The 24,684-nt window shown below is 40.3% G+C and overlaps 1 protein-coding gene across 1 annotated transcript in view; it reads left to right on the top strand.

The window, feature by feature from the left end:
- GADL1 (glutamate decarboxylase like 1) overlaps positions 1-24,684 on the top strand; it is a 166,738-nt gene that overhangs the window by 56,216 nt on the left and 85,838 nt on the right. The window contains exon 11 of the mRNA XM_027872500.1: positions 20,978-21,177. Within this exon, the coding sequence (XP_027728301.1) occupies positions 20,978-21,177 (200 nt within the window). The remainder of the gene's footprint in view (positions 1-20,977; positions 21,178-24,684) is intronic.

Raw genomic sequence — 24,684 nt, 5'->3', positions numbered from 1 at the left:
GGGGTATAAGCGTAGTAGTGGGATTGCTGGGTCAAAGTGCTTCTCAACTTTAGGTGGTACAATGGATAGAGTAGTGAGCTTGAAGTCAGGAAGACCTGAGTTCCAATCCCATCTCAGAGACAGTAGCTGTGTCAACCTGGGCAAGTCACTTGACCTCTTACCCTCACTTTCTTTAACTGTAAAATAGGCAGGTTTTACCCAATGACCTCTAAGTTCCCTTCAAACTTGAAATCTCTAATTTTGTTATCCTACTGGAATCTGACTGCATTCAATTCCCTAGGATTTTGGAAATGTGTTTTCTAAAATACAACTCAGCATCATGTAATTTTAATAATCAATCTCAGACCCAGACAATGCATAAGAAACTGTACCTCTCTCCCTTCATTCCAGAAGGAGAGGGCTGTGGTTGTAGAATATTACTTATACTGTTAGACACAGTTGGTGTGTTGGTTTGGTCTACTGTATAGCTTTCTCTTTCCTCTTTCTTTTTTTAATGTTTGGGACAAAGGATGATTCAGTGGGTAGGAAGGAAAGCATGGTATATTTAGAATCAAATATGAAAAAAAACAAATCAGTAAAAATAAGATTAAAATTAAACAAAATATATTTTCCTTTTTACTCTGGAGCACAAAATGGCCAGCCTTCTATTTCAGCTCTTATGAACTTCAGAGTGGGGTGGACTGAAAAAAGCAAAAAGCAAAAGCAAATGGTGATTCGGTTATTTTCCCCTACTCTTACAGGCCTTATAGAAGTAGCATTAAGTGGTTTGAAAGCTCTGAACAATGTGATAATTGCCGTGTTGTATGTCAATGTGACTGGGGCCAAACAGCAATTTCAAAGCATCCTCTCATGCAGGGAATTCCCCCTTTTCCTCATCTGCTTAAATCTAGGTATCGTTTGGAATGTCAAGCTTCCTGCTATAATGTAGGTTCATAAGGCAACAATTATAGAATTACAGTGAGCTCCAAATGAGTGCTAGGGGACAGCTCTGAACGTTCCAACTAGAATCAAAGCATCTCCCTGTTGGAAGGTCCAGTCCCTTCTCAAATGGCCACTATCATGTAGAATCTGAGGATCATAGAATGTAAAGCTGGAAGAGACCTTGGAAATTCTCTAATCTAATGCTTTCTTTTACACTTGAGGAAACTGAGGCCCAGAAAGGAGACAATTGACCACCAAGCCTTTGCCAATAGACCTGGTACTGAACTATGTGGGAACCTTCCATCACATCTTTTAAATCTGTTCTTCTAAAGGCTTGCTTATGCATGAGACTCTAAAACAGTAAGCAGAGAAGGGAGAAGAGATGACAGACAGAGGGTCAGAAAGGCCCTAAGAAGCCACTGAGTCCAAACCTTTCTCTTATAGATCATAAACTAAATCATGGAGAGGTTACACGTTGACCCAAGGTCATATGGTTAATACATTTTGAATTCAAATCATACACACACACACACACACACACACACACACACACACACACACACACACAAAATCTATCATCATCCTTCATCATTCTGGGTCTGCCACTTCCTCTTGTCCAAGTCATTTAAATTCCCTGGTTTTCAAATCCTTCATTTGTAAAGTTAGAGAGTGAAACTAGAATTCAGGATTCTTCACCTTTGTGTCATAGAACCCTATGGCAATCTGGGGGAGCCTGAAGATCCCTTCTCTGAACAATATTTCTGAATGCATAAAATAAAACATGTAAGATTACAAAGAAAACCAATTATATTGAAATCAAAATGCATTTTTCCCTATCCAAGTTCAAAACTATCCAGGTTAAGAACACCTGGACTAAAAAAAATGCGGGAGTTGACATCAATGACTGTTAGAGTCTCTTCAGATTAGATCTGTGATCCTAAGGGTGAGAAAGTGTGCAGCCAGTCCTTTTATTCCATCCCTTTTGTTCCTATAAGTGGGTTGTTGAAAAAAGAAAAAGGTGGCTGCCTTGTGAGCCAACGGTTTGTTTAAAGATTCTGTCCCTTCTGTCTTAGCACAGACTGTAGCACAACTCCTCTCTCCCAGAGGAATCTGAACCAAGGTTTGTACAGGAGAGCACCACTGGCCAGTGGCTTTCATCAGGGCAGGTACCCTTGCTTAAAAAACTAAATTATCTTTGGAAAGAGGAAGAAAGCCAAATGCAAAAAAGAATTTGCTAATTGTTCAGGATGTCGACGAGGTTTGTCCTTGACTGATAATCATACACATAATGACTTGGCACATCTCTGCCCCACTCATATCCAATTCATATGCAAGCCAAGACATCACCCTCATGATGTCATTTGTCCTCTTTGAGAATGAAGGATGACTGATAACAATAACATATGTTGTGTGTGTATGCATGTTACATGCATGACCTAACATGTAAGGCACTTAAAATTTTAAAGCTCCATATAGATATTAGATTTTTATTGGTATATTCATACACATGTACAATCAATCAATAAACATTTTTTAAGTACTTACTATGTTCCAGGCACTGTAAAAGAGGCAAAAGATGGTCTGTGTCCTCAAGGAGCTTAGAATCCATCAATCTCACAATGAAATCTGAAGGGTGCAAACTTAGGTTCCTAGATCCCTTTAATCTGTTTCTTTGCCACTGTATCAAGTGTTGTTGAAAAGTAAGGACTAGGTTAAGAAGAAGAGCACCCAAAAGCAGGCAAATGTCCTGAATCCATACCAGATGAGGACTGACTGAAGGAAGTGGTAATGCTTAACTTGGAGAAGAGAAGACTTTGGATGGACAAGAGAGTTGGTTTCAAACATTTGAAGGTCTGCAATGGAAGAGGGATTTGACCTGCTGCTTAGTCCCAGAGGGCAGAATGAGTGAGAAGCAATGGGCAGAACTTTCAAAAGACCCATTTAGAATTGAAGTAGGAAAAAGTTTCCTAATAATCAAAGATGTCAAAAAAAAATGGAATGGGCTGCCTATGGGATTGTGAATCTCCCTTAATGCAAAGGTTGGCTGACCACCTGTTGGGTATGTGGGAAAGGGAATTCTTTTATGAGATATGAGTTGTCTGGGTGGCCACTGAGGGCCTTCCTAATTCTGAATTTGGGTTTTATGACCTGTGTTATTGTAGGTTTTTTTTTTATAAAAGAAGGGGTTTGGGGATTGACTTGAAAAGAGAAATGGAAAGAAAAAATGGAACTAAGTCTGCCCTTCACTTGTCTCTTGCAAAACGGCTGTAAATAATTAGTCAACAAGCTGATAAGCATTTATCAAGCACCATGCTAAGTGCTGCAAATACAAAGAAAGACAGAAACAGTCACTGTTCCCAAGAAGCTCATAGTCTACTGGAAGAGACAACTTGCAAACAACTTGATATAAACATATGGGATGAATTGAACATCATCTTGGAGGGAAGACATTAAGGTGAAAGAGGAAGTAGAAGTCACTGGGCTGAGTTCTGGACTTTAGCTGAGACTTGAGAAACCCTTGGAAGCCAGATGGTAGAAATGAGCAGGGAGAAAATTCCAGGCATGGAGAACAGGTAGGGAAAATGCCCAAAGTTAGGAGATTCTGTATTATGCCTCTTTTTATAGCCCCAGCACTTAGTAAGATCTCTAACACATAAAAGGCACTTCATATATGTTTGTTGATTGATTGATTGAACAGCAAGGAGGACAGGCTTTGGTTCCTTTTGTATTGTTACTTCCTTTTGTTTTGTCACTTCCTTTTCTGTTTATTTCATTATGTAGGTATCACTGAGTAGTATAGACAACTGTTGTATGTCCTCTGGATTTGGTCTTGAAGTATGATTTCTTAGTTTTATTACTAGTGAAAGACAGCTCTGTAGAACAGATTAAACCATCAGCATTCTGTTGCAGAGATGCCGATGCTTCCATTTGGTGTGCTGTCAGATTCTTTGTACCATTTCACTATCAAATCTGCCAGAATCACAGTAAAAGACAATGAAAAACCCAGTTTTCAGAGCCAAGGAGAACTACAAACTTATATTTAATAGTAATAAAAAAGATTGCTTTCAGCTGGAAAGGTGGCATTGAGCTGGGTTTTGAGTGCTGTCCACTTTAATAGTTTCATTTTCCAATTAGGAAAGCTGGCAGATAGCTTAGCCTTCAGTTAAACCACTCCGTGAAACATGAGAGGAAGCCTTGGGGAAAGTATTCAGTGAATGCTTTCTTTGTTGAATAGAACTATGACTTCTGGAGCCATTCACCTGTTGGTGGCAAGTGAATAGACATTGGAAATCAGGAGTGTTGGATGTTTTCCCCCCTCCCACTAGATATCGTTAAGACAATGAATCAATCAGTCTGTCACTGCTAAATTTTTCTTGTCTGAGAAAGGATGTTTGTTTTAGAAATGTCTCCATTGCCTTGATTACTATTGAGGATATGTAAATTCATGGTATTATAGAAAATGTCGTGAGATGGGGATGTGCAGTGTTTTCTATGAACATAGTAGGTGCTTAATCAGTGCCTGTTGAATTAAATCAAATCTAGCTTTTGTAAATCGTTAGAGAATGAAGGCATTTTAATCTTCTATTAAGTTAAATTCAATGTCACAAACATTTATTAAATACTGGCTGTGTGCCAGGAACTATGCTAGGCACTTTGGATAAAAGGCAAAAGAGAAAAGCAGATCCTACCTTCAAGGAATTTACATTCCACTTCATGGATATACCATGCAAAGAGACCAGCAAATATAACAAAATTTGAGGAAAGAACAGTTAGCAGCCATGGGAATCAGAAACTGCTGCCCATAGCAGATGACACCTCAGCTGAACCTCAAGGAAGCTAGGTATTCTAAGAGCTGGACTTGAGGAGGACTTGAATGGTGGACAGCCTATATTAAGACATGGAGGCATGAGGTGGAATGTCAAGTTCAGAAAAAAACAAATATACCACTTCACTCAGAATGTGGTTTATATGAACGTGAGTAATATGAACTGTTTAGAAAGATATGTGGAAGCCATATTGCTAATGACTTTGAATGCCAAACTGAGGGGTTTGTATGTAATTCTAGAAGCAATGGTGACCTACTGAATGTTCTTGAGCAGGGGAGTGGCGTAGTCAGATTTATGATTGAGCAAGATTATTTTATAGGATGGGTTGCACAGAGGAGAGCCTGGCATCAGGAAGACAATCAAGAGTCTTTTGCAATGCTACAAATGAGAACTGATAAAGTTGTGCTCATGTAAGTTGCTGCATATGATAGAATTTTGGAGTGAATAAGTCTCCTTCAATGTTTTGTATTTCAAAGGTTCATTTGTAGGGGAAAAAGTAGAGTCCTTGTGAAGCTCATGACTAGGAAACTATGGGCACCAGAACTGTTTTTATGATTATAGAACAAATATACTTTACCTGATTATGACTTAGTAACAAAAGAGAATTTGATTATAAACCATATGATAAGGTGAAGTCTTTCAAAGAGAGGAGTTAACTGATGAATAAAAAAGACAGAGGTAAAAGAACAGACTTCAGAGCTGTGTCAAAAAGAAGCCATGCCCTTTTCCATACACCATCATTTATTACAGGGCAGATTGGGTTGGCCAAAGAGTGACTGAAATTCTCTCTTCATTGCTACCTGCTGCTGAGGAGGGGGAAGAGGAGAAAGAAGGAAGAGTATACAGTTTACTCTGTACTGAAACTTGCTTTAGAGAAGAAGGAGTAGTGAGGATATATTCTGCTTCCAATTGTCACTTGCTATGGAGGAAAAAGAAAAAGAAAGAGTGGAGATATATTTTATTCACTATTGCCATCTGTCACTGAAAAGAGAAGAAGAAAGAAAGTGCTTCTCTGCACTGGCACCTGTTATTTCATAGAGGTAAAGTAGAAGAATCTTACAAAGAAAGAGAGTTAGAGACCTCTTTGCCAACCATAGGATGAGGTTCACTGCCTTTTCTTTGAAGGACATAGCATTACTGCAGCTGAAGGAATAAACTAAGACTGATGCTAGAAATGGTGGATAACATGGTGGCTGTTGAGGAGTGAGCTCAGCTTATGAGGGAGACAGCTTAAAAATGGAGCATCATAGAAGAAATACCAGTGTATTGATCTATCTAGCTAAGATTGTGTGCTTAGCTTTGTGTTAGTCAACAAGAATTTGTTAAGCTCTTACTATGTATCAGGCATTGTACTAAGCACTGATGCTACAAAGAGAGTCAAATACACAGTCTCTGCAATTCTAATGCAGGAAACAACATATTAAAAATTGTACATTCAAGATATATTCAGTGTATATATAAGTTAATCTCAGAGAGAAAGCACTGGCCATAGGAAAATCTGGAAAGGCCTCTTGCAAAAGTTGAGTTTTGAGCATACTGTTGAAGGAAGCCAGGAAAGTCAAGGTATAGAAATGAGGAGGTAGAGAATTCCAGGCATGGGGGTGAACCAAGGAAATAGTATGGTATTGAGTGCTGCTGAGTCGTCGGGTATGTAGAGGAGAGTAAAGTGTAAGAAAAGCAGGACAGCTTAGCAATAGAAGCATGTATTCATATAGAAACTGTGTTCATCAAGGAGTTTTTATGGCCAATTCCCAAGACAGAAAGAAATACTCAGTTTTAGAGTTCCATAATTGTAGGTTGCCCTGGGCACATATATTCCTTATGAGTATGCCTTATTACCCTGGGACATTAAGTGTGTGTCTATTGTTCCCACAGATATTCCATACATTGGTAGTAGACTATCATCTAAATTTATGAGTAGAATGTTATGTAAATATTGTGTATTTGCTTTGCATTTTCCATTTTGATTAAGGCTAATTTTTCGTGACTGATTTGTTCATCAGAAATATACTAGTGGGGGCTCATGAGCTTCAGCTAGAGTAGGAGTTACCACTATGATACCGAGAATAGTGACTTGTAGGAACCACTCTCCTTCTAAACAAACCCTAATTTAGTGAGGGCAGGTCAAAGGAAAGTGAGCTACAGAGTAAGTGGGGAAAAAAAAGCAAAAACCCATCTGTTTAGTTTAAATAGCTACTACATCCTTAAGTTTCCCTTTTGGAAACTATGTATTTATTTTGTAAATAGGATTTGAAATGTGTCTTTCACATTTGTTTAATTTGAAGTCCTTGTTCTTTCAATAAGGTGTCATTGAAGTTTCTGAGCCTAAAAACATTTATAGAGCTGAGGATAAAAACCCTGATGGAGACTGTTTCTTACAGTTCTCCTGTACCCCAGCACCATCATAATGTTGAAGTAATTCCTACTTGTAATCATAGCTCATTAGGAGGACATAGCTTTCAGACAACTTAACATTATTTGTCTGTCTCTCAGGGCTAGACAGAGTCAAGACCTGAATTCAAATCCCTTCTCAGACGTTTACTAGCTGCATACCAAGCAAGTTACTTAACCTCTCTCAGTCTGTTTCTTCATCTGTTAAATGAGTGTGATAACAGCACCCAGGGTTGTTGTAAAGATCCATTGAAATAATATATGTACAGTGCTTTGCAAACTTTGAAGCATTATATAAATGCCAGCTATTACTAGCTCTTATTATTTTTTTAGATCTTCACATATTTTATTAGGAAATCTTTGAAATGTAAAAAGTATGCCAGCTCTCAATGTTTCTATGCAGGTTTGCAGAGTGAATTCCATAACATTTCAATTGAAGTTACTTGAGAAAGAAATTTATTTAGACAGATTGCTCATGTTTATGGAATTTTCAGATGTTTCCAAAATTTCCTAAAAAGTTATTTTAAAAAAAGGAAAGGAAGACCTGGTCACTTTTAGCTCAGAAATTGCTTTTCCGCAAAGCCTCTTATTCACTCTGAAAATCAATCTTTCACCTCTCTTCCGGGCTGCAGAGGCCAGAACTCCAGAGGCTGCTCCAACTCCAGGAAATAGAGTCCTGTGATCTTTCTGCTTCAGGTTGAAAATTCCTTTTGAGCTGGACCTGAGGTCTTGTTAACAACTGCTCAATAAGCACTAGACCCGGCCTGATCTTGTTAAGTGTTTGTACTTGGAATAGGAGGAATTTCATTGAACTTCAATGCAGAGTTGTGCTTTTCCTCTTTGTCAGTGCAGTAAACATAGAAAGAGGACAGTTTTATATGTGTTGTCCTTGTGACCATCTCTGGGGAAGGTCTGATGCCCTTGCTCAGTATCACTTGAGGACTCTAGCTTGTTTTTGCTATGTGCTTTTAATTCAACAAGCCCTTACTTAGGGATAAGGTACATTGTAGGGAGCCTGGGATGCAAAGAGAAAAAACAGAAGTCCCTTCCCTCAAACAGTTTCCACTCTCTATAGAGAGGAAATTTACATGGATAAGTAAACACAAAAATTTTTTTTTTGGTTTGTTGGGGTCTTTTTTGTTTGTTTGGGATCCAGACTCTTGATTTCATTGGTGTACTGTAAGAAAAGGGGTGTGTTTGTAAATGTTTAACAAATGGCTTTCCAAAAAAAAAAGAACCCACAACACACTTTTAAGTTGAATTTGTTTCATTAATATTTTCTCCATCACTTTCTTAAGTCTAGACAATCAACAAAAGAAGCCAAACCTTGATTTGTAGTGTTTGCTGATTTCCAAGGTATAAATGGTCCCACTGAAAACTGAACAATTGACTTGCAAAGCTGGTTCTAGCACACCTCTGTGTAGGCGGTTCTCTCATCAGGAACCTCCCTCTCCCAAAACAGATCAGCATCTGCTTTGCAACTTATACTCTTAGAGAATTGCTTGGGGTACTGAGAGGTTAGGTAATAACAATAGCAACAACTGGCATTTATATTGGGTTCTAAAGTTCACAAAGCTCTTTACAAATATCTCATTTTGTTCTCGCAACAAACCTAGGAGGTATTATTATTAGCCCCATTTTACAGATGCAGGAAATTAAGGTAGGTAGAGGTTAAGTGATTTGCCCCAGATCACACAGTTAGCAACTATCTAAGACTGGATTTGAATTCAAATCTGTCTGACTTGAAGTTCAGCTCTCTATGTACTCAGCCATCTAGGTGCCTTCAGTTTAGGTGACTTGCCTAGAGTCACCCAGCTATTATGTGTTAGAGGATAGATTTGAACCAAGTTCTTCCAAACTCTGAGGTTAGTACTTTACCCATTATGTTATACTGCCTCTCAAAAACAAATTATATCATTTTTTAGTCAAGCCATAGTCAAAAGACCTTCAGTTTAGACTTCACCAATTGGAAATTGATGGTAATCTGGAGATGGTGGGGTACAAAAGCTAACTTTGGAATATTTAGCAATATTTATAGAGATTTTGCTAAGCACATTCAACAGCCCAGAATCTCTGAGTTGGGTCTGACTTCCAGGGCCATCTTGTTTGAGCCATACTTAGAAAAACAATCCCCAAACATCCTTACAAGTTATCATCTGCCTTTGCTTGAAGACCTTCAGTGAGGGGAAACTCACTACCTCCCAATACAGAACATTCCACTTCGATGTAACTCATTATTAGGAATTTGTTTTCCTTCTATCAGTCCTAAATATGCATTTTTGCAAAGTCTACCAAGTTCTGTCCTCTGGAGCCAAAGATAACAAAGATAATCTTTCTTCCCTGTGATTAATAGCTCAGTGAAAGCCACCGGACAAATGGGATGAAGAGTTCAGTTCATGACTTAGTTGGTGGCTGAAGTGATTGTGAGATTTTATCCATCTCAGTGACACCATAGAATCATAGCTTTAGAGGTGGAAAAGATTCCCAAAATCCTTTTAATCCAACCCCTCTCATTTTACAGATGAGAAAACTGAGACCTAGAGAGGATAAAAGACTTGTCCAAAGGTCTCATAGATTGTGAGTGGCTGGGATTTGAACCCAAGACTTCTGTCTCCTGATCTAAGGCTGCCTCAGCCTTGATATAGCAATATATGGACTCCGTCTTAACTCCAATCATTCAGCCAACTTAAAAGGGAAGATTAGCAAGCTATTTTTAAGCCAGGACAAGACCACTTTGTACTCCAAGATGGCATTCAACAATGCCTGGGATATCAAATTTGTCTCATCTATTTATAAAATCACTTAGAAGATTCTGAGGCAAGTCTCCCCTCCCACTCTCGATTTCCATGATCTTTTTTAAAGGCTTCTCTGATCTTTATTTTTTTCTTTCAGACTGCCCCCTCCCTAGCCCCAAATAGGGTAAATTTTTAAGATTGCAGTACGCTTTTCTGTTAAGAATAGAATACAACAAAAAAAATTTATGCATTTGCATTACACACCTCTATTCTTCCAGGAAATTCTTCTTGTTCAGGAAAGTTTTACTATCTTCAGAAATCCTGTAAATTTTTCAGAGTTGTGCTTTTAGAAAAGGAGCAGTAACTTGATCTAACCAAGCAGTTAAGTACTTAACATCCTAGATATAGCCTGAGGATTTCACCAAGTTGATTTTGCTGCCAGACTGTTAGATGAGTGCTCATTACCTAAAGATGTTGGAAACGAAATCAAGAAAACCAGTGTGATCTTCAGAAACCCAGCAGGTAATAGCAACTATGCCTTCCCCCATTGAATTCTCTTTTTCATAGACAGAGCAATATCGTTCCCTTTGGCAAACAGGGAAACTCAAGAAGGAAAAGTTAAGTGACTTAGCAGAGAATCCCCACCTCTTGACTTCCATTTCGTTTTGTTTGTTCTTTAAGCAGGTTACTAAATCAAAGAATCTCAGTTATAAGGGAACTCTGAGGCCATCTAGGCCAACTTGCAACTGAAAAAGAATTCATTCTACAAAGTACCCAACAATCGGTCATCCAGCCCTTGCCGAAAAATACTCTAATGTGGAAAAAAAAAACCTGAAGCCTTCTGAAGCAGTTGATTCCATTTTTGGATAGTTCTGAATGCTACATCAACTGCTGTCTAGGCTTCCCCTTCTTCAAATTGTAAAGTTGATTTTTTGGACCCAAGGTTAAGACTTTACATTTATTCCCATTCATTTTCATTTGACTAAATTTGGACCAACATTCCAGACTCTGGAATTTTCTTTGGATCCTGATTCTCTCACTCTTCATATCAGCTATCCCATTCAACTTTGTGTCTTCTACAAATTTGATACATGCGTCAGACACTAAGGTATTCTCAAACTAGAGTATAATAGAGGCCAATCATCCAAATACTGATATGAAATGTTCATGAACACTTTGATGGTACTATTAATGAAGATCTGGAATACAACCAGTAGTGTGTTGGAATCTATTTGTATTGGCTCATAAGAGCTGATTGTTAAATCTTCAGTTGCAGCATTTTCACCCTGGAAATTGGCAGAGGCTATGAATCAGGGTTTGATTTATTGTTTTATTAATTACTGAGGCTGAAAAAAAGTGATGGAAAAATGTTAATAATGTTGATTAAACTTAATGTGCTCCATATTCACATGGGGGAGGGGGGTTGGTGGTTAAACATTTACCAGTACAACCCTGAATACTGTTGTTCAGTCATTTTTGTCACATCCAACTCTTTGTGACTGCATTTGAGGTTTTCTTGGCAGAGACACTGGAGTGGTTTGCTATTTCCTTCTCCTGCTCATTTTACAGACGAGGAAACTGAGGCAAACAGGGTTAAATGGCTTGCCCAGGGTCACACCACCAGTAAGTGTCTGAGGCCAGATTTGAATTCAGGAAGATGAGTCTTCCTGATTCTAGGCCTGGTACTCTATTCACTGTATCACCTAGCTGCCCCATACTCCTAGATATAACTAGCCTATATTACTGCCATAGATACACCCAGCTCAGTGTTAAATGATGACTATCAGGGCAGCTAGGTGGCACAGTGGATAGAGCACCGACCCTGAAGTCAGGAGGACCTGAGTTTAAATCCGGCCTCAGACCAAACACTTGACACTTACTAGCTGTGTGACCCTGGGCAAGTCACTTAACCCCGATTGCCTTAAAAACAAAAACAAAAACAAAAAAAAAACGATGACCATCAGGGCTCCTTAATAATAAGTAAAAGTGGAATTACTATAGGTCAGGCAGATAGGAAAAATGGTCCAGTGGAAAGAGTGTTATATTTAGAGTCAGTGGACCTGAGTTTAAATCCCAGTCCTGACACTTTACTTGGGTAACTTTGGGAAAGTCACATAACCTATTTGGGCCTCAGTTTCCTCAGTTATAAAATGAGAGTGGTGGTGATGATCACGGATTAGATGTCCTCTAAGGTCCTTTTCTGATCTATTCTCCTGGGAAATATAAAGAGGCAATATGACGTGGTGGATAGACTTCTGGATCTGGTTCCAAAACCTACCTGACACTGGAACAGCTGTGTGACTCTGAGAAAGTCACTGAATCTCTCTTAGCTTCTGTTTCCTTTATCTGTAAAATTCAGATGATAACAATACCTCTAGTGCCTCCCTCATGGGGTCATTGTGATAGTCAAATAGGGTAATGTATAGAAAGAACTTTGTGAACCTGAAAGTGTCAGATTCCAGAGTATCATAGATTTAGAGCTAGAAGAGACCTCAGATGTCTCATTTTTCAGATGAGGAAACTGAGGCCCAGAAATGTTAGTTGATTTACCCATGGACAGGAAGCATCAGAGATAAGAATGGAGACCAGGTCTTCTGATTCCAAATCCAGCTTTTCCCAATGAACCATGATTCATCCTCCAAGAAGGCCAGGTACCCATTTCTTGTAGAAGGTCTTCACATTTCAGAAAAGAATTAGACTAGATGATCCTTGAGGTCCAAAACAAAGATAAAATTTTGCAATTCTATGATTTCTTACTAAGGCCAATGAGTTCTAGTCACTATACCTAATCATAGTTACATAGATTGATACTGTCTTTTGACCCTATACCCCACCCCCCAAGTCTAATGTCTTTCCAGCTACCATTTTGATTTCCACAAGCTGCTTAAGAGATACTAGAATTGAAACATAATGCAAAGATCTACATTTCTTACCTTCCCTATTTTTTGTCAAGCAGACTAAGTCATTCAGTCCCTGAGTGTTTTCCTTTCTTGGTTTGTGAGATGATACTTAATTAACTTCATCATGTGTTAATGTTTCTGATTCATTTTTAGCCTCAAGTGATGGTTCTTACCAGGTTCCCAATCTCTGCATTCTGTCTCTACTGGATAGTATGAAGATGTTTCCTTAAACTATTAAAAACAATATCCCTAAACTTGTTCATGCTGCTGTCATTATTCCAAAACAATATTTTCCTCAGAAACATAATCTTTCTCTCACTGCTGAAGGACATCTTAGAAGTGAGGCTGCTTTATTCATTTTAATACCAGAATGTGAAATCAAATGCACAGCAGGGACTTTGGGTGGGAGGGAGTTGGGTGGGGAGGGATGCGCAAACTCATCATTTGTTTTCTCAAGAACAAGTCCCAACGCTCCAGTGGCTCTTTATGAAATTTCACAAGGCAGGCAGAATGTTCACCAAGAAGAAATTAGTGGGGCCACAGCCAACAGGCCAATTATTTAGCCTGGAGTGTGTGTTATTGACTCTGTCCTTCTTCATTTGCCTATCCAGCTGAGATTTGCCTTCAGTGAAGGGCATTTGTAGCAAAAGCCAGGAGGATTTGCCCTTAGCAGGACTGAGCAGTCATTGCTGGGGGAATTGTTTTGATTTTTCAGTTTTGATAAAGGATAAATATGTCAGTAACCATGATACACAGAGAGGGGAAGGATGGGTGTGTTCTCCTTACTATGTGTGATGTGAACTTTTAGTACTTTGTGGACATGGGCTGGGAACTAACCTGTTAGTATAAGGCTGAGCAGGTGCTTCATCTCGGTTTATTTTTCTGTAGGCTGCGGGGAATGTATTGGGGAGGCCTTAACTTTTGTTCATAGAGAATTGCCAATCAACCTGCCTTCTGGTTTAGGAAAGTGTCAAGATCTGGAGAGATAAGGAAAGGTCTACAGAGCAGACAGCCTTCATTATCAGGGACCATTGGGGTCCCAGAGAAGTGATAATGATATTAGTAGAAGAAGGGGGGATGCAGATGAGGAAGCTGTGTTGTGCTCAGATGATTCTATCAATTGGCATTTCTTAAATATTTATATTTGTTACCAAGAAGAGTTCAGTGTCTTAGGGTGGGAGTACAGGGAAATGACTGTTCTTGAAAAGTAAAAAGCAGGAATAATCCTTTGTTTATAAAAAGAAAATACCTTTTCCCATTCCTAAAGGCAGCTAGAGAGGTCGGTAGACCGACGATTGGGACAGGAGTCAGGAAGACCTAAGTTTAAATTCAGCTTCAGACACTTTACTAGCTGTATGACCCCAGGCAAAGTCACTTAACCATTGTCTGCCTCAGTTTCCTTGTTTATCAAATGGGGATAGTAATGGCGCCTACCTCCCAAGGTTGTTGTGAGGATTAAATGAGATGATGAACAGTGCTTGATATATAGTAGGTGCTATTGTAAATGCTTGTCCCCTGCCTGCATTCTATTCAGGATTGTTTATGGATTGTTTTAAAGGTAATAGTGTACTTTGATAAATCTGTGATCTAATCTATGGGGGCTTATATACTCTTCTATGGTGCACCTAGTAGCCTAGCCATGCCTTCTTGTCTTAGGGATTTTTTGCCAGTCTTCCTATAAATTCCTGGGGGAGAGGGGGAAGCCTCAGGATGTAGCGGGTGGGAAGAGGTATGTGACAGGCACATTCCTCTAAATTTCTTGATATTTCATGGATATTAATGTATCACAGAATTTCAGCTAAAAGGGATCTTGGTAGTCATCTGACGCAACACACACCCCCAAAAGATCCCCACTACAGCACACCAGACCAGGGACCATCCAGCCACTGCTGGAAGACCTCCACTGAAGAAGAACCCATTACCTAATGCTGGAGTGGGTCTAATTGCTAGGAAGTCTTCCTTGACTTCAAACCTGAAATTTCCCGCTTTACATCTTCTACTCATTGCTATTGATTCTGCCCTCTGGGGCCAAACAAAACAAATTTAATCTCGCTTCTACATTCAAATTTCTCTTTTGACCTCATACTGGCTGTGTGACCTTGATACTGTATGAATATGAGTCATAGAATGTCACAGTCTCTGAAGAATTCAAGCTAATGACCTGTAGAATATGGACAAGTGACTCCCATCCCTTAACCTCCCCGTACTCCAGGTCAGAGGTGCCAACACCTGCTGCTGGCAAAGCCAGATTAAAATATAACTGGGAAATAGTTAACAAAATAAAAGCACACTGAAACATAGATAATGTTAATTTATGGTTTTCTAAATCGATACACAACCAGAGTTTGACACCAAAGCCCTAGGTAATAAGAAAAGGTACTAACCTGCATTGGTAAAGAAAGTTTCTTCACCTGGGAGTTCCCTATATCAATAAAATCATAGGTCTCATGTTTCTACCTGTCCCTAGTATCATGGCAGCTTTTTAAGTACTTGAAGACAGCTATCATATCTGCCTCTCCCTTCCCCGAACCTTCTCTTTTCAGGCTAATCATCTGCCATTCCTTCAACCTATCCTCATGTAATGTGGTTTGGAGGTCCTTCCTTATCCTGATCTCCCTCCCCTGGACACTCTCTAGCTTATCCATGTGTTTCCTAAAGCATGGCTCCTAGAAGTGGCCACCTTACCACAGATGGGGTCTGGCCAAGGAAGAGGGGAACTGAGCTGGTGCTTCCTTATTCCCTGGAGAAGCCCAAGATGGCATTAGCTCTGCTGGACAGCTCATAGCCTGGCCATTGCTCTTCCCTTGCTCTCACCACATGGCCAATCCACATCCTTTGCCGGTAACAGATCTCTCTGAGGACATCCTTCATATGCTGATTCTCTCAGCACCATTCTTTGCTGGTTGTGGGCGATGTGTTGTATCCTCTCTGTGCCCACCACTGCCCTTTGGGTGACACACAACTTGAATTCTTCAGAGATGGTGACATTCCATGACTCATAGCCATATAGCCTCAGTAACTGAAATAAAGCAATTCCACTTCTTCTGCAACTATATTTTTCCTTTTTCCAAGAATGTTATTTAGGAAGACCTCAGGAATCTTTGAGTGACTCTATAGCTTGCTAAAAACACTGTGCATTTGAAATATTCCATTTTGGGGCATGTACAACGTGTGAAACTTCTTGGCTGTGATCATTCCATATGGACTAAATGCCATTTGGGTGTGAGTGATGGTGTGAGTGCAAAGAATGTCCTCATCATTAGCATCAATGATAGATATTCATTTGGTTGCTGCTCTGTTCAAGGCACCATGGTCAGCACTGAGCTGTTTAGGAGAAGACACAGTCCCTGCCCGTCCAGGCCTCTCCAGTCCACTTGACAGATCAGACATAAATACTAATACGATAAACAAGTGAATGAAAAGGCATTTATTTTAGACTTACTATGTGCCAGACACTATTATAGACTTACTATGTGCCAGGCACTGAGAATAGAAATAGAAAAGGAAGACAGTCCTGCTTCTCAAGAAGTTCAAACTACAAAGCAGATGGAAAGACCCAGTGGTTCTAAGCTTGCAGTTATAGGGTAGACGGAAGGCCCAAGAACCCTTTACGTGTATTGGCATGGTGCTCAGTAATGGCAGTGTTGTAATGATGATCACCTGGGGATGCCATGGCTACTCTGATCAATACAATGATCTGCAACAATTCCAAAGGACTCACTATGAAAAAATGCTATCCACCACCAGAGAGAGAGAACTGATGCGCTCTGAGTGCAAATTGGAGCAGAATTTCTCACTCTCTTTATTATTCTTGTTCTTTTTGGAATATGGCTAATATAGAAATTTGTTTTACTTGATTTCACATATGTAATTGATATGTTGCTTGCCTTCTCAGTGGATGGGGGAAGGGCTAGGAGGCAAGGAGAGAATTTGGAACTCAAAATTTTTAAAAAAATAGAATGTTTAACGTGAATAAATAATCATTTTAAAAAACTATTTTTAAAGTGCATTGGCAGGTCAGATAGCAGTGACTGAGGGTCTGGAAGCATGATGGCTGGGTATCTGGTAGGGTCCTCTTGGTCTCTGGGCTAGGTGTTGACCTCAAAGTTCTTGCATTGTCAGGGGGTTAGAGATGGTGGAGTAGAGGGCAGCCAAAAGTGCCTGCTTCCCACTAGGCCACCTGAGTGGAGATCTGGGCTGCTGGGTAGGCAGGCAAGCTAGGGTGGGAGATAGAGCATTATTAGCAGGTGCTATGTACCAGATTACTGGTATGGGCAATAAATGCTTTAAGAGTTGAAAAGAAATCATTGTAGTATAGACCAGTAGAAGAAGGCATCACAGAGAGGTTGGAACTTGAGTTGGGCCTTAAAAAGTAAGGATTGGGGGGGGGGCGGCTAGGTGGTGCAGTGGATACAGCTCTGGCCTTGGAGTCAGGAGGACCTGAGTTCAAATTTGGCTTCAGACACATAACACTCACTAGCTGTGTGACTCAGGGCAGGTCACTTAGCCCCAGTTGCCCTCACAAAAAACCCCCCAAAAAACAGAATTACAGTTTTACTTATCAACAGTGGCTTTCTCACTAACTAGCTTACTGATTAATCACAGTCTCTCTGAACCTACAGTAGACGCAATAATACCCATGGTGCCTCCTTCCCTGGGCTGTTGTGATGATTGTGGTCAGCATGCCTAGTGAATACAGTGGTGGATTTGGGTCAGGAAGACCTGGTTAAAATTCCATCTTAGGAACTTAGGGAAGCATGTGATTGTGGGCAGGCAAATCACTTCACCTCTCAGACCTTCAGATTCCTTGTTGATAAAATAAATCTAATTCTCATACTACAGGCCCCACAGGATTGTCAGCTCTGTATCATTTTAAGTTATTACTATAATGTATATAAAGTACTTTATCAGTGTAAAAGTGCTCTATAAATGTCAGGGCTTCTCATAAAGTTTCCCATACTACTTATGCTAGGAAGACAAAGGTATATGTGACAGTGCTTGCCTTTAAGGAGATTATGATTCTGCATGGTACACACATCAGTCTGGCAAGTAGCTCAAGTGCAAGGCTCGGTCTCATTAGCGTAGCACTTACATGGCCTGCATCAGGGTAAAGGTGGGAGAACACTTCTGCCTGGGGCTGGGGTAGATGTAAGGGCTTATGAAGGAAATTGTTTTTGAGAATTTGCCTTGAAGAATGGTTTCAATAGGCAGAAATGCAGGGGAGGGCATTTTAGGTATAGGCAAAAACACGAGTGAAGTTGTGGAGGTAACAAAGTACGAGGCACCATGGAAAATAGCAAGTGAATATAAGTTTTATGTTGAGACATTGTTTAGAAAGGTAGTTTAAGACAGGTTGTGGAGGGTCTTTAATGCCAGAAATTTGAACTTTATTCTGTGGGCAAATCAGGGAGTTCACAGAATAACATGATCTTAGAAGGCCTCTAGTCCAATAAGTGCTGGAGCAGAACATTCCTGAGAACAAATAATCATCTAACTTCTGTTTGGAGCTCATGAGCTTCCAGTCAGCAAATGTAGGCCCTAATCCTAGTTCTTATCACCTTCCTCACGACAACCTGGTGAAGTACTCGGTATGAGTATTATTTTCCTAGTTTTAGGGGAAGGAAACTGAGGCTTAGATTGGGGAAATGAGCCCATAGTCATTGGACTAGTGTCATTGCCTCAGGAATTGAAACTGATAATGTTTTTTCACTCCAAGTCCAGGACTCTTTCTGTTACATATACTGTGCTGGATGTTGTATTGAACTGGACGTTCACAATGAAAGGATTGAATTAGATGTGATCGCTAATGTTTCTTTTAGTTTGGAAGTTCTATAATTAGTCTTAAAGTGAAAACCTATGAGCAACACGTGTCAGTAAGGAATGAAATTATATAAACTGATATGATGTGATGTAGCAGCCAAAAACCTGTGATCTGAGGCTGAAGATGCCTTACATCCAGGAGAGAAATGATAGTAACAGGCCTATTCTGTTCTATTTTGAATGCCACATTTTGAGAAAGATACTGACAAGGTGGAAGACAAATGGGATAGTGAAGGGATTGGAAACCATATATTAAAAGAATCAGTTGATATATTGTCACATGCAAGAACAATTAGGGCTAGGAATAATTAAAGTTAGAGGCAGATTCTAGCTTGACATAAGGAAGAACTTCTAAACAAATTAGCATCTGAGTTCAAATATGGCCTTAGACACTTGACACTTACTAGCTGTGTGACTCTGGGCAAGTCACTTAACCCTCATTGCCTCACCAAAAATAAAATAAAATAAAAAGTAAGGATTAGGTAGGCATGACCAAAGGGGCAGAAGCAGTAATATTTCATAGTATGTATGATAAGTATACCAGTTTGACTAGAATGAATGAGTTTGTCAAGAGGAGGAGTAATCAGGTTCAGGCCAGAATGTGGAAGACCCAGTGAACCTTCTTCAAGACAAACAGCATGGTAAAGTGAAAAGAACAATAAATTTGGAATTCGAAGCCCTGGTTTCGAATCCTAGGTCCATCTCTTACTAGCTGTGGGAGTCACTCAACTTCCCCAAGACTCAGTTTCCTCATCTGCAAAATGGAATGATTTGACCCAAGGTCTTCAAGAGAATATAGTGTTTTTTACAAGAGAGCATTAAGGAGGAAGGACTTGTCAAAAGTATCAGTTGTTGGTGAGAGGTCAAGGAGAGAGACGACTGAGGGGAAAAAAACTGCTGGATTTAGTGGTAAGAATGTCACAGTGACCTTTGAGAGAGTCGTATCAGTAAAATAGTTAAGAAAATCTTCAAAACTAAGGGGAGGTAAGAAATTAGGGGGTGGTGGGGAGATGGAGAATAGACTTTGCACTTGAGAAGTTTGGTAGAGAAAGAAGAGAGAAATTATGTCTGTGGTCTCCTCTCCTGAATCAGGAACAATTAAAAACAAAAATTAGATGATGGAATGTACAAAAAGTTAGAGAAGATTGATTAGGAAAGTAACAAGTAGCTTAAGTTTGCTGTGTTGTGTTATCAGACATTTTTCCCAATATAAAATGCATGTGTAGGTGGTTTGTTTGTTGTATGTTTGTTTTTGCATGAATGTCGTCCCTGATCAGGCACTATGTGGTGCAGTGGATAGAGTGCCAGGCCTGGAGATGGGAAGACTCCTTTTCCTGAGTTCAAATCTGGCCTCAGACACTTACTAGCTGTGTGACTCTGGGCAAGTCATTTAATCCTGTTGGCCTCAGTTTCTTCACCTGTAAAATGAGATGGAGAGGGAAATGGTGAATCATGCCAGTATCTCTGCCAAGAAACTGTCAAATGAGCTCACAAGGGGTTGTACAAGTCTGAAAAATGACTGAACAACATTGCCAATCCTTTCATTGTGGGGTTGGGAAAAAAAATGGATATAGTACCCTTTTCTTTGTCATTGACAACTGTAATGTGTATAAGAAAATAGAGAGCTGACCTTGGGCTCATTCAAGTTCTGCCTCTTCCTAGTGTTGGTGTCAGCTGGGAGAAGTCACCTTGACCTCTTAGTGCCCAACACAACTCTCTGAAGAAGAGCAGTTGCACAACAGTTGTCAAAGTGATAAAAGGGGTTCCCTTACAGGAACTTTTCTATACCAATAAAATCACAGACTTGGAGGAAAAGTACATAGAGGGCACAGAGTTTTCTCAAATTAAAAGTCATCAGATCCAGTGCCCATTGAAATCTTCCTGGAACATTGGTAGTCTCAGTTCTCTTCAGGTCTTTCAAAATGGCAGCCTCCAAGCCTTACTACCATTGTTAGTGTTGGCAGCTAGCAATCTGAAGATTCACTGTCATGCTCTTGATCAATGAGGTCTTTACAAAGCCCCATCGCTAAGCTGCAGCGATTACACACCAATCAGTTCCTTTTGAGGATTCAGGAAGCATTTATTTAGCATTCACCATGTGCAAGACATGATGCTAAAGGATGGGGATAAAAAGACAAAAATGCAAAAACAGTGTCTGCCTTCAGGGAGCTTACACTCTAATGGGAAAGACAGCATGCAACTAAATAGATGCATGCAAGAGACAGAGTTGATGGAAGACCATCATTCAGTGATGTATAAGCCCAACCCAAAGCACTCAAATGCCCCACCTTTTACCTGTTTGTTGGCAGTGAACAAAAATGATTCTTAAAAGAGTCTATCTTGTACAGGTGCATTATTTCTTTTCCTTTCTCATTCCCAACAGGACCTTCTAAAAAGATGCTACTCTGCAAACGCATCTTACCTGTTCCAACAAGATAAGTTCTATGATGTCAGCTACGACACAGGAGACAAGTCAATCCAGTGCAGCCGCCGGCCTGATGCATTCAAATTCTGGATGACTTGGAAGGCGCTGGGGACGCTGGGCCTGGAAGAGAGAGTGAACCGGGCTATTGCGTTAGCTAGGTACGTACATGTGCATATTTGTATAGGTGTTCTTGTCAAAGATTGTAATATGATAGTAGTCAAAGAGGAGCAGAGGAGCAGAGAGGCTTTCCTGGCAGCCCTTTGGCATAACGGATAGAGGGCTGGGTCTGGAGTCTGGAACTCCTGAGCTTAAATCCTGCTTCACACAGGTAGTAAGCGTCAAGCCACATAATTCTGTACCTCAGTTTCTCCATCTGTACAATGAGATAATTGAACTTGGTGATTTTTAAGGTCCCTTCTAGTTCTAAAGGTATGACCCAATGAACTTCAAGGGGCTGACTCTAAAAGTTCTGGCCTTTCAGGCTCTCCATTACTTGCCACTGCCTCTCTATGGCTTCTGCCAGCTATAGTGTGCTCTCTCTCTGTGTCTCTGTCTCTGTGTCTCTGTCTCTGTCTCTCTGTCTCTCCTCTCTCTCTGTCTGTTTCTGTATTTCTCTCTATTCTCTCTTTCCCTCTCCTCTCTCTTTTCCTCTCTCTCCCACCTCCTTTCCTCCCTCCTTCCCCCCCTCTGTTTCTCTCTTCTCTCTCTGTCTATGTCTCTGTTTCTCTGTGTGTTTATCTCTTTCTCTATGTCTCTGTCTCTGTGTATCTTTCTGTCTCTCTCTGTGTGTGTCTCTGTGTCTGTCTCTGTCTCTGTCTCTCTCCATCCCTCTCCTTTTCCCTCTCCTTCTTCCTCCCTCCTTCCATCTTTCTGTCTCTCTCCTCCTTCCCTCATCTTGGCCTTCATTCTCTGCCAAATCTGTCTGTTCCTTTTTCAAGCCAAGCCCAAGGATGTAGCTCAGTTCTGAAGCAGACAGAACTCAACCAGTCATCCTTAGTAGACTAAACAAGCCCCCAAGGCAGGGTGCCCTTGACATCCAGCATGAAACAAGTGGGACAAAATCTTAAATGACTTTTCCATAGTGTTGTTCATTCCTAGTATAAGGACATGTCCTCCAGACCAGAATCAATAAGCCATTAGTTAGGTGGCACAATAGACAGATCTTTCTTGGCCTTAAAGTCAAGAAGACCTGAGTTCAAATCCTTCCTTGAGCATTTACTAGCTGTTTGACCCTGCGCAAGTCAGCTTTTCTTTTATTTTCCTTTTTTTATAAAATAAGAGAGTTATACTCAAAGTTTCTAAGTTCTCCAACTCTAAAGTTATGATCCTATGGTAAGATAGGGGAGATGTGGTGAAGCAGAAGCTATTCTGAAGAAGATCTGGAGTCTTTGGTGGACTGCAAGCTTAATGCAAGTCTTCCGCATGATGTGGAAGTCACAAAAGCTCATGTGATCTTGGGCTGCCTTAAGAGGGGCGAAGCTTCCAGGGCTAGGGAGGTTGGAGTCCCACCATACTTTGCCATCATCAGATGTCATCTGGAGTCTCATGTTCCGTCCAGTTCAGTTTAAGAAAGACGTTGATAGTCTAGAGAGCATCCAGAAGAAAGCATCTCAGATGGAGAAGGGGCTTAATTGCCTGTGGTAGGAGGATCAGCTAAAGAAACAAGGCATGTTTGACCTGAGGGTCAGAGGAAGAATGGAACAGGATGATGACTGTCATGTGGAGGAGGGGTCAGATGGGTTGGGTTTGACCCCAGAGGGGCAACCAGGTGCAATGAGTGGAAGCTGTAATGAGGCAAATTTAAGTTTGATATCAGGAAAAGCCTTCTTAATGATTAGGGTTGGCCAAAAGTGGAATGGTTTCTTAAGAATTGGTGCTACCCCATCCTGGGAGGTCTTTGAGCAGAGCTTGGATGACCATATGTGGGAGGCGTCACCTTTGGATTCCCTTTCATCGTCTTGGATTGGACTTTGGCTTGGCTACCAAGGTCCCTTCCAGCTCTCAAATACTCTAACTTATTTTCTAATTTAGAAGGAATTTCTTTGCAGAGTTAAAATAGCCCAAACTCCCTAGAATGGGAGATAAGATGGACTTTGGATCATAGATTTGGGGTTGGAGGGAACCCTAAAGATCATGTGGTTCAATGCCTTCATGTTACCAGTGGGAAGAAAGTGAGATTCAGAGGGCTAATGATTTGCCTAAAGTCACACAGCTATCAAATAGCAAAGCCATGAAACTCAGATCATCTGATCACTGGACACAGCACTCTCCCACTGATGACAGAAAGTTGGACCTGGAGTCAGGAAGACTTGAGTTCAAATCTAGCCTCAGATACTTACTGTGTGGCCCTGGGCAAGTCACTTAGCCTCACTGGGCCTCAGTTTCCTCACCTGTAAAAATGGGGTAATCATACCACCTACCTCTCAGGGTTGTGATGAGGAGCATTTTGTAAACCTTAAAGTGGTATATAAATGCTAGCTATAAAAATAATATGATAAAATTAATGTTATTGTTATATTACACTACCCTAGTTTCTATCTGTTGTAATATAGTTTCCCAAGGATTTTAATGACTGGCCCCAATATAAAATGATATTCAGTGTCTGATCAGTTATTAACCAATTTTGAAACTTTGAACATGGCCCATCTTGACAAGAGGGGCATCCAATGAGATGTCCCTGTCAGCAGTCATAAAAGTTTTCAATGAGAACAGATTGTGGAAAAGAGTGTTTTAAGAGTTTCAGGGAGGCCATTTTCCTTATGTATTTGAACTTATCATTTCTGGAACATTACTCACATGGGAGTTTTAAAGTGTGAAATAAAGCTGCAGATCTGGCTGTGTCCCTAGGGGAATAGCATTTAGGATAGATGCTTCTGATGATTTGGGAAGGATTCTGAAAATATCTCTGTATCAAGGAGTACTGATTACTGACCAGAAATGGTGTTGATCCTATATTTTGGCCTATGTAAAAATATCCTAGAAACTTGTAATTATGGTCAATATCTTCCTTCCCACCCTGCCCCAGGTTGGCGCTGGATCTGGAGTTATGTGCCTCACTGCACTCCCTGCTGCCTGTGTGGGCTTGGACAAGTCACTTCCCATATCTGGTCCTCAGTTTCCTTATCTGTAAAATGAGGCCGCTGGTCTAGATAAGCCCTCTGGGCCTTTCCACTGCTAACTCCTACAAGCCTACATTTTTTTCTTGAATACTTTTGATTGAATGGTTAGTGCCTCAGATAGTTGGAGATAAATATATAATGATAATATTTACTTTAAAGTTCTCATCTATCTCAGGTTGGTTTTATTGCATTCAGTCAATATATGTTTAGATTTTCTGCTTGAAGTTAAATATGTATGTATATACACCTAAGTGCACTTCTAAACACACATACATACACGCAGAGTTAGGTAGAGATTAATGTGTACTCCAGACCATAATTTCATTGGTGTAGGGATTTTCTGGTAAAGAAAGCCCTCTAGCAATGCATACTAGCAGCCCACTTTATACTTACATAGTGGGTTGTGGTGGATAGAATTCTATATTTGGAGTGGGAAAGACCTGAGTTTAAATTTTACTGCTGACATTTACTAGCTGTGTGACCCCACGCCACCTAGTTGCCCTCTCTGAGGCTCATTTTCCTCAGCAGTAAAACGAGGATAATAAT

Source organism: Vombatus ursinus, unplaced genomic scaffold (assembly GCF_900497805.2).
Source record: "Vombatus ursinus unplaced genomic scaffold, bare-nosed wombat genome assembly UNPS02014799.1, whole genome shotgun sequence".
Classification (NCBI taxonomy): Eukaryota; Metazoa; Chordata; class Mammalia; order Diprotodontia; family Vombatidae; genus Vombatus; species Vombatus ursinus.
The sequence above is the reverse complement of the archived record's forward strand: the minus strand, read 5'-3'. Positions and strand labels throughout refer to the sequence as shown.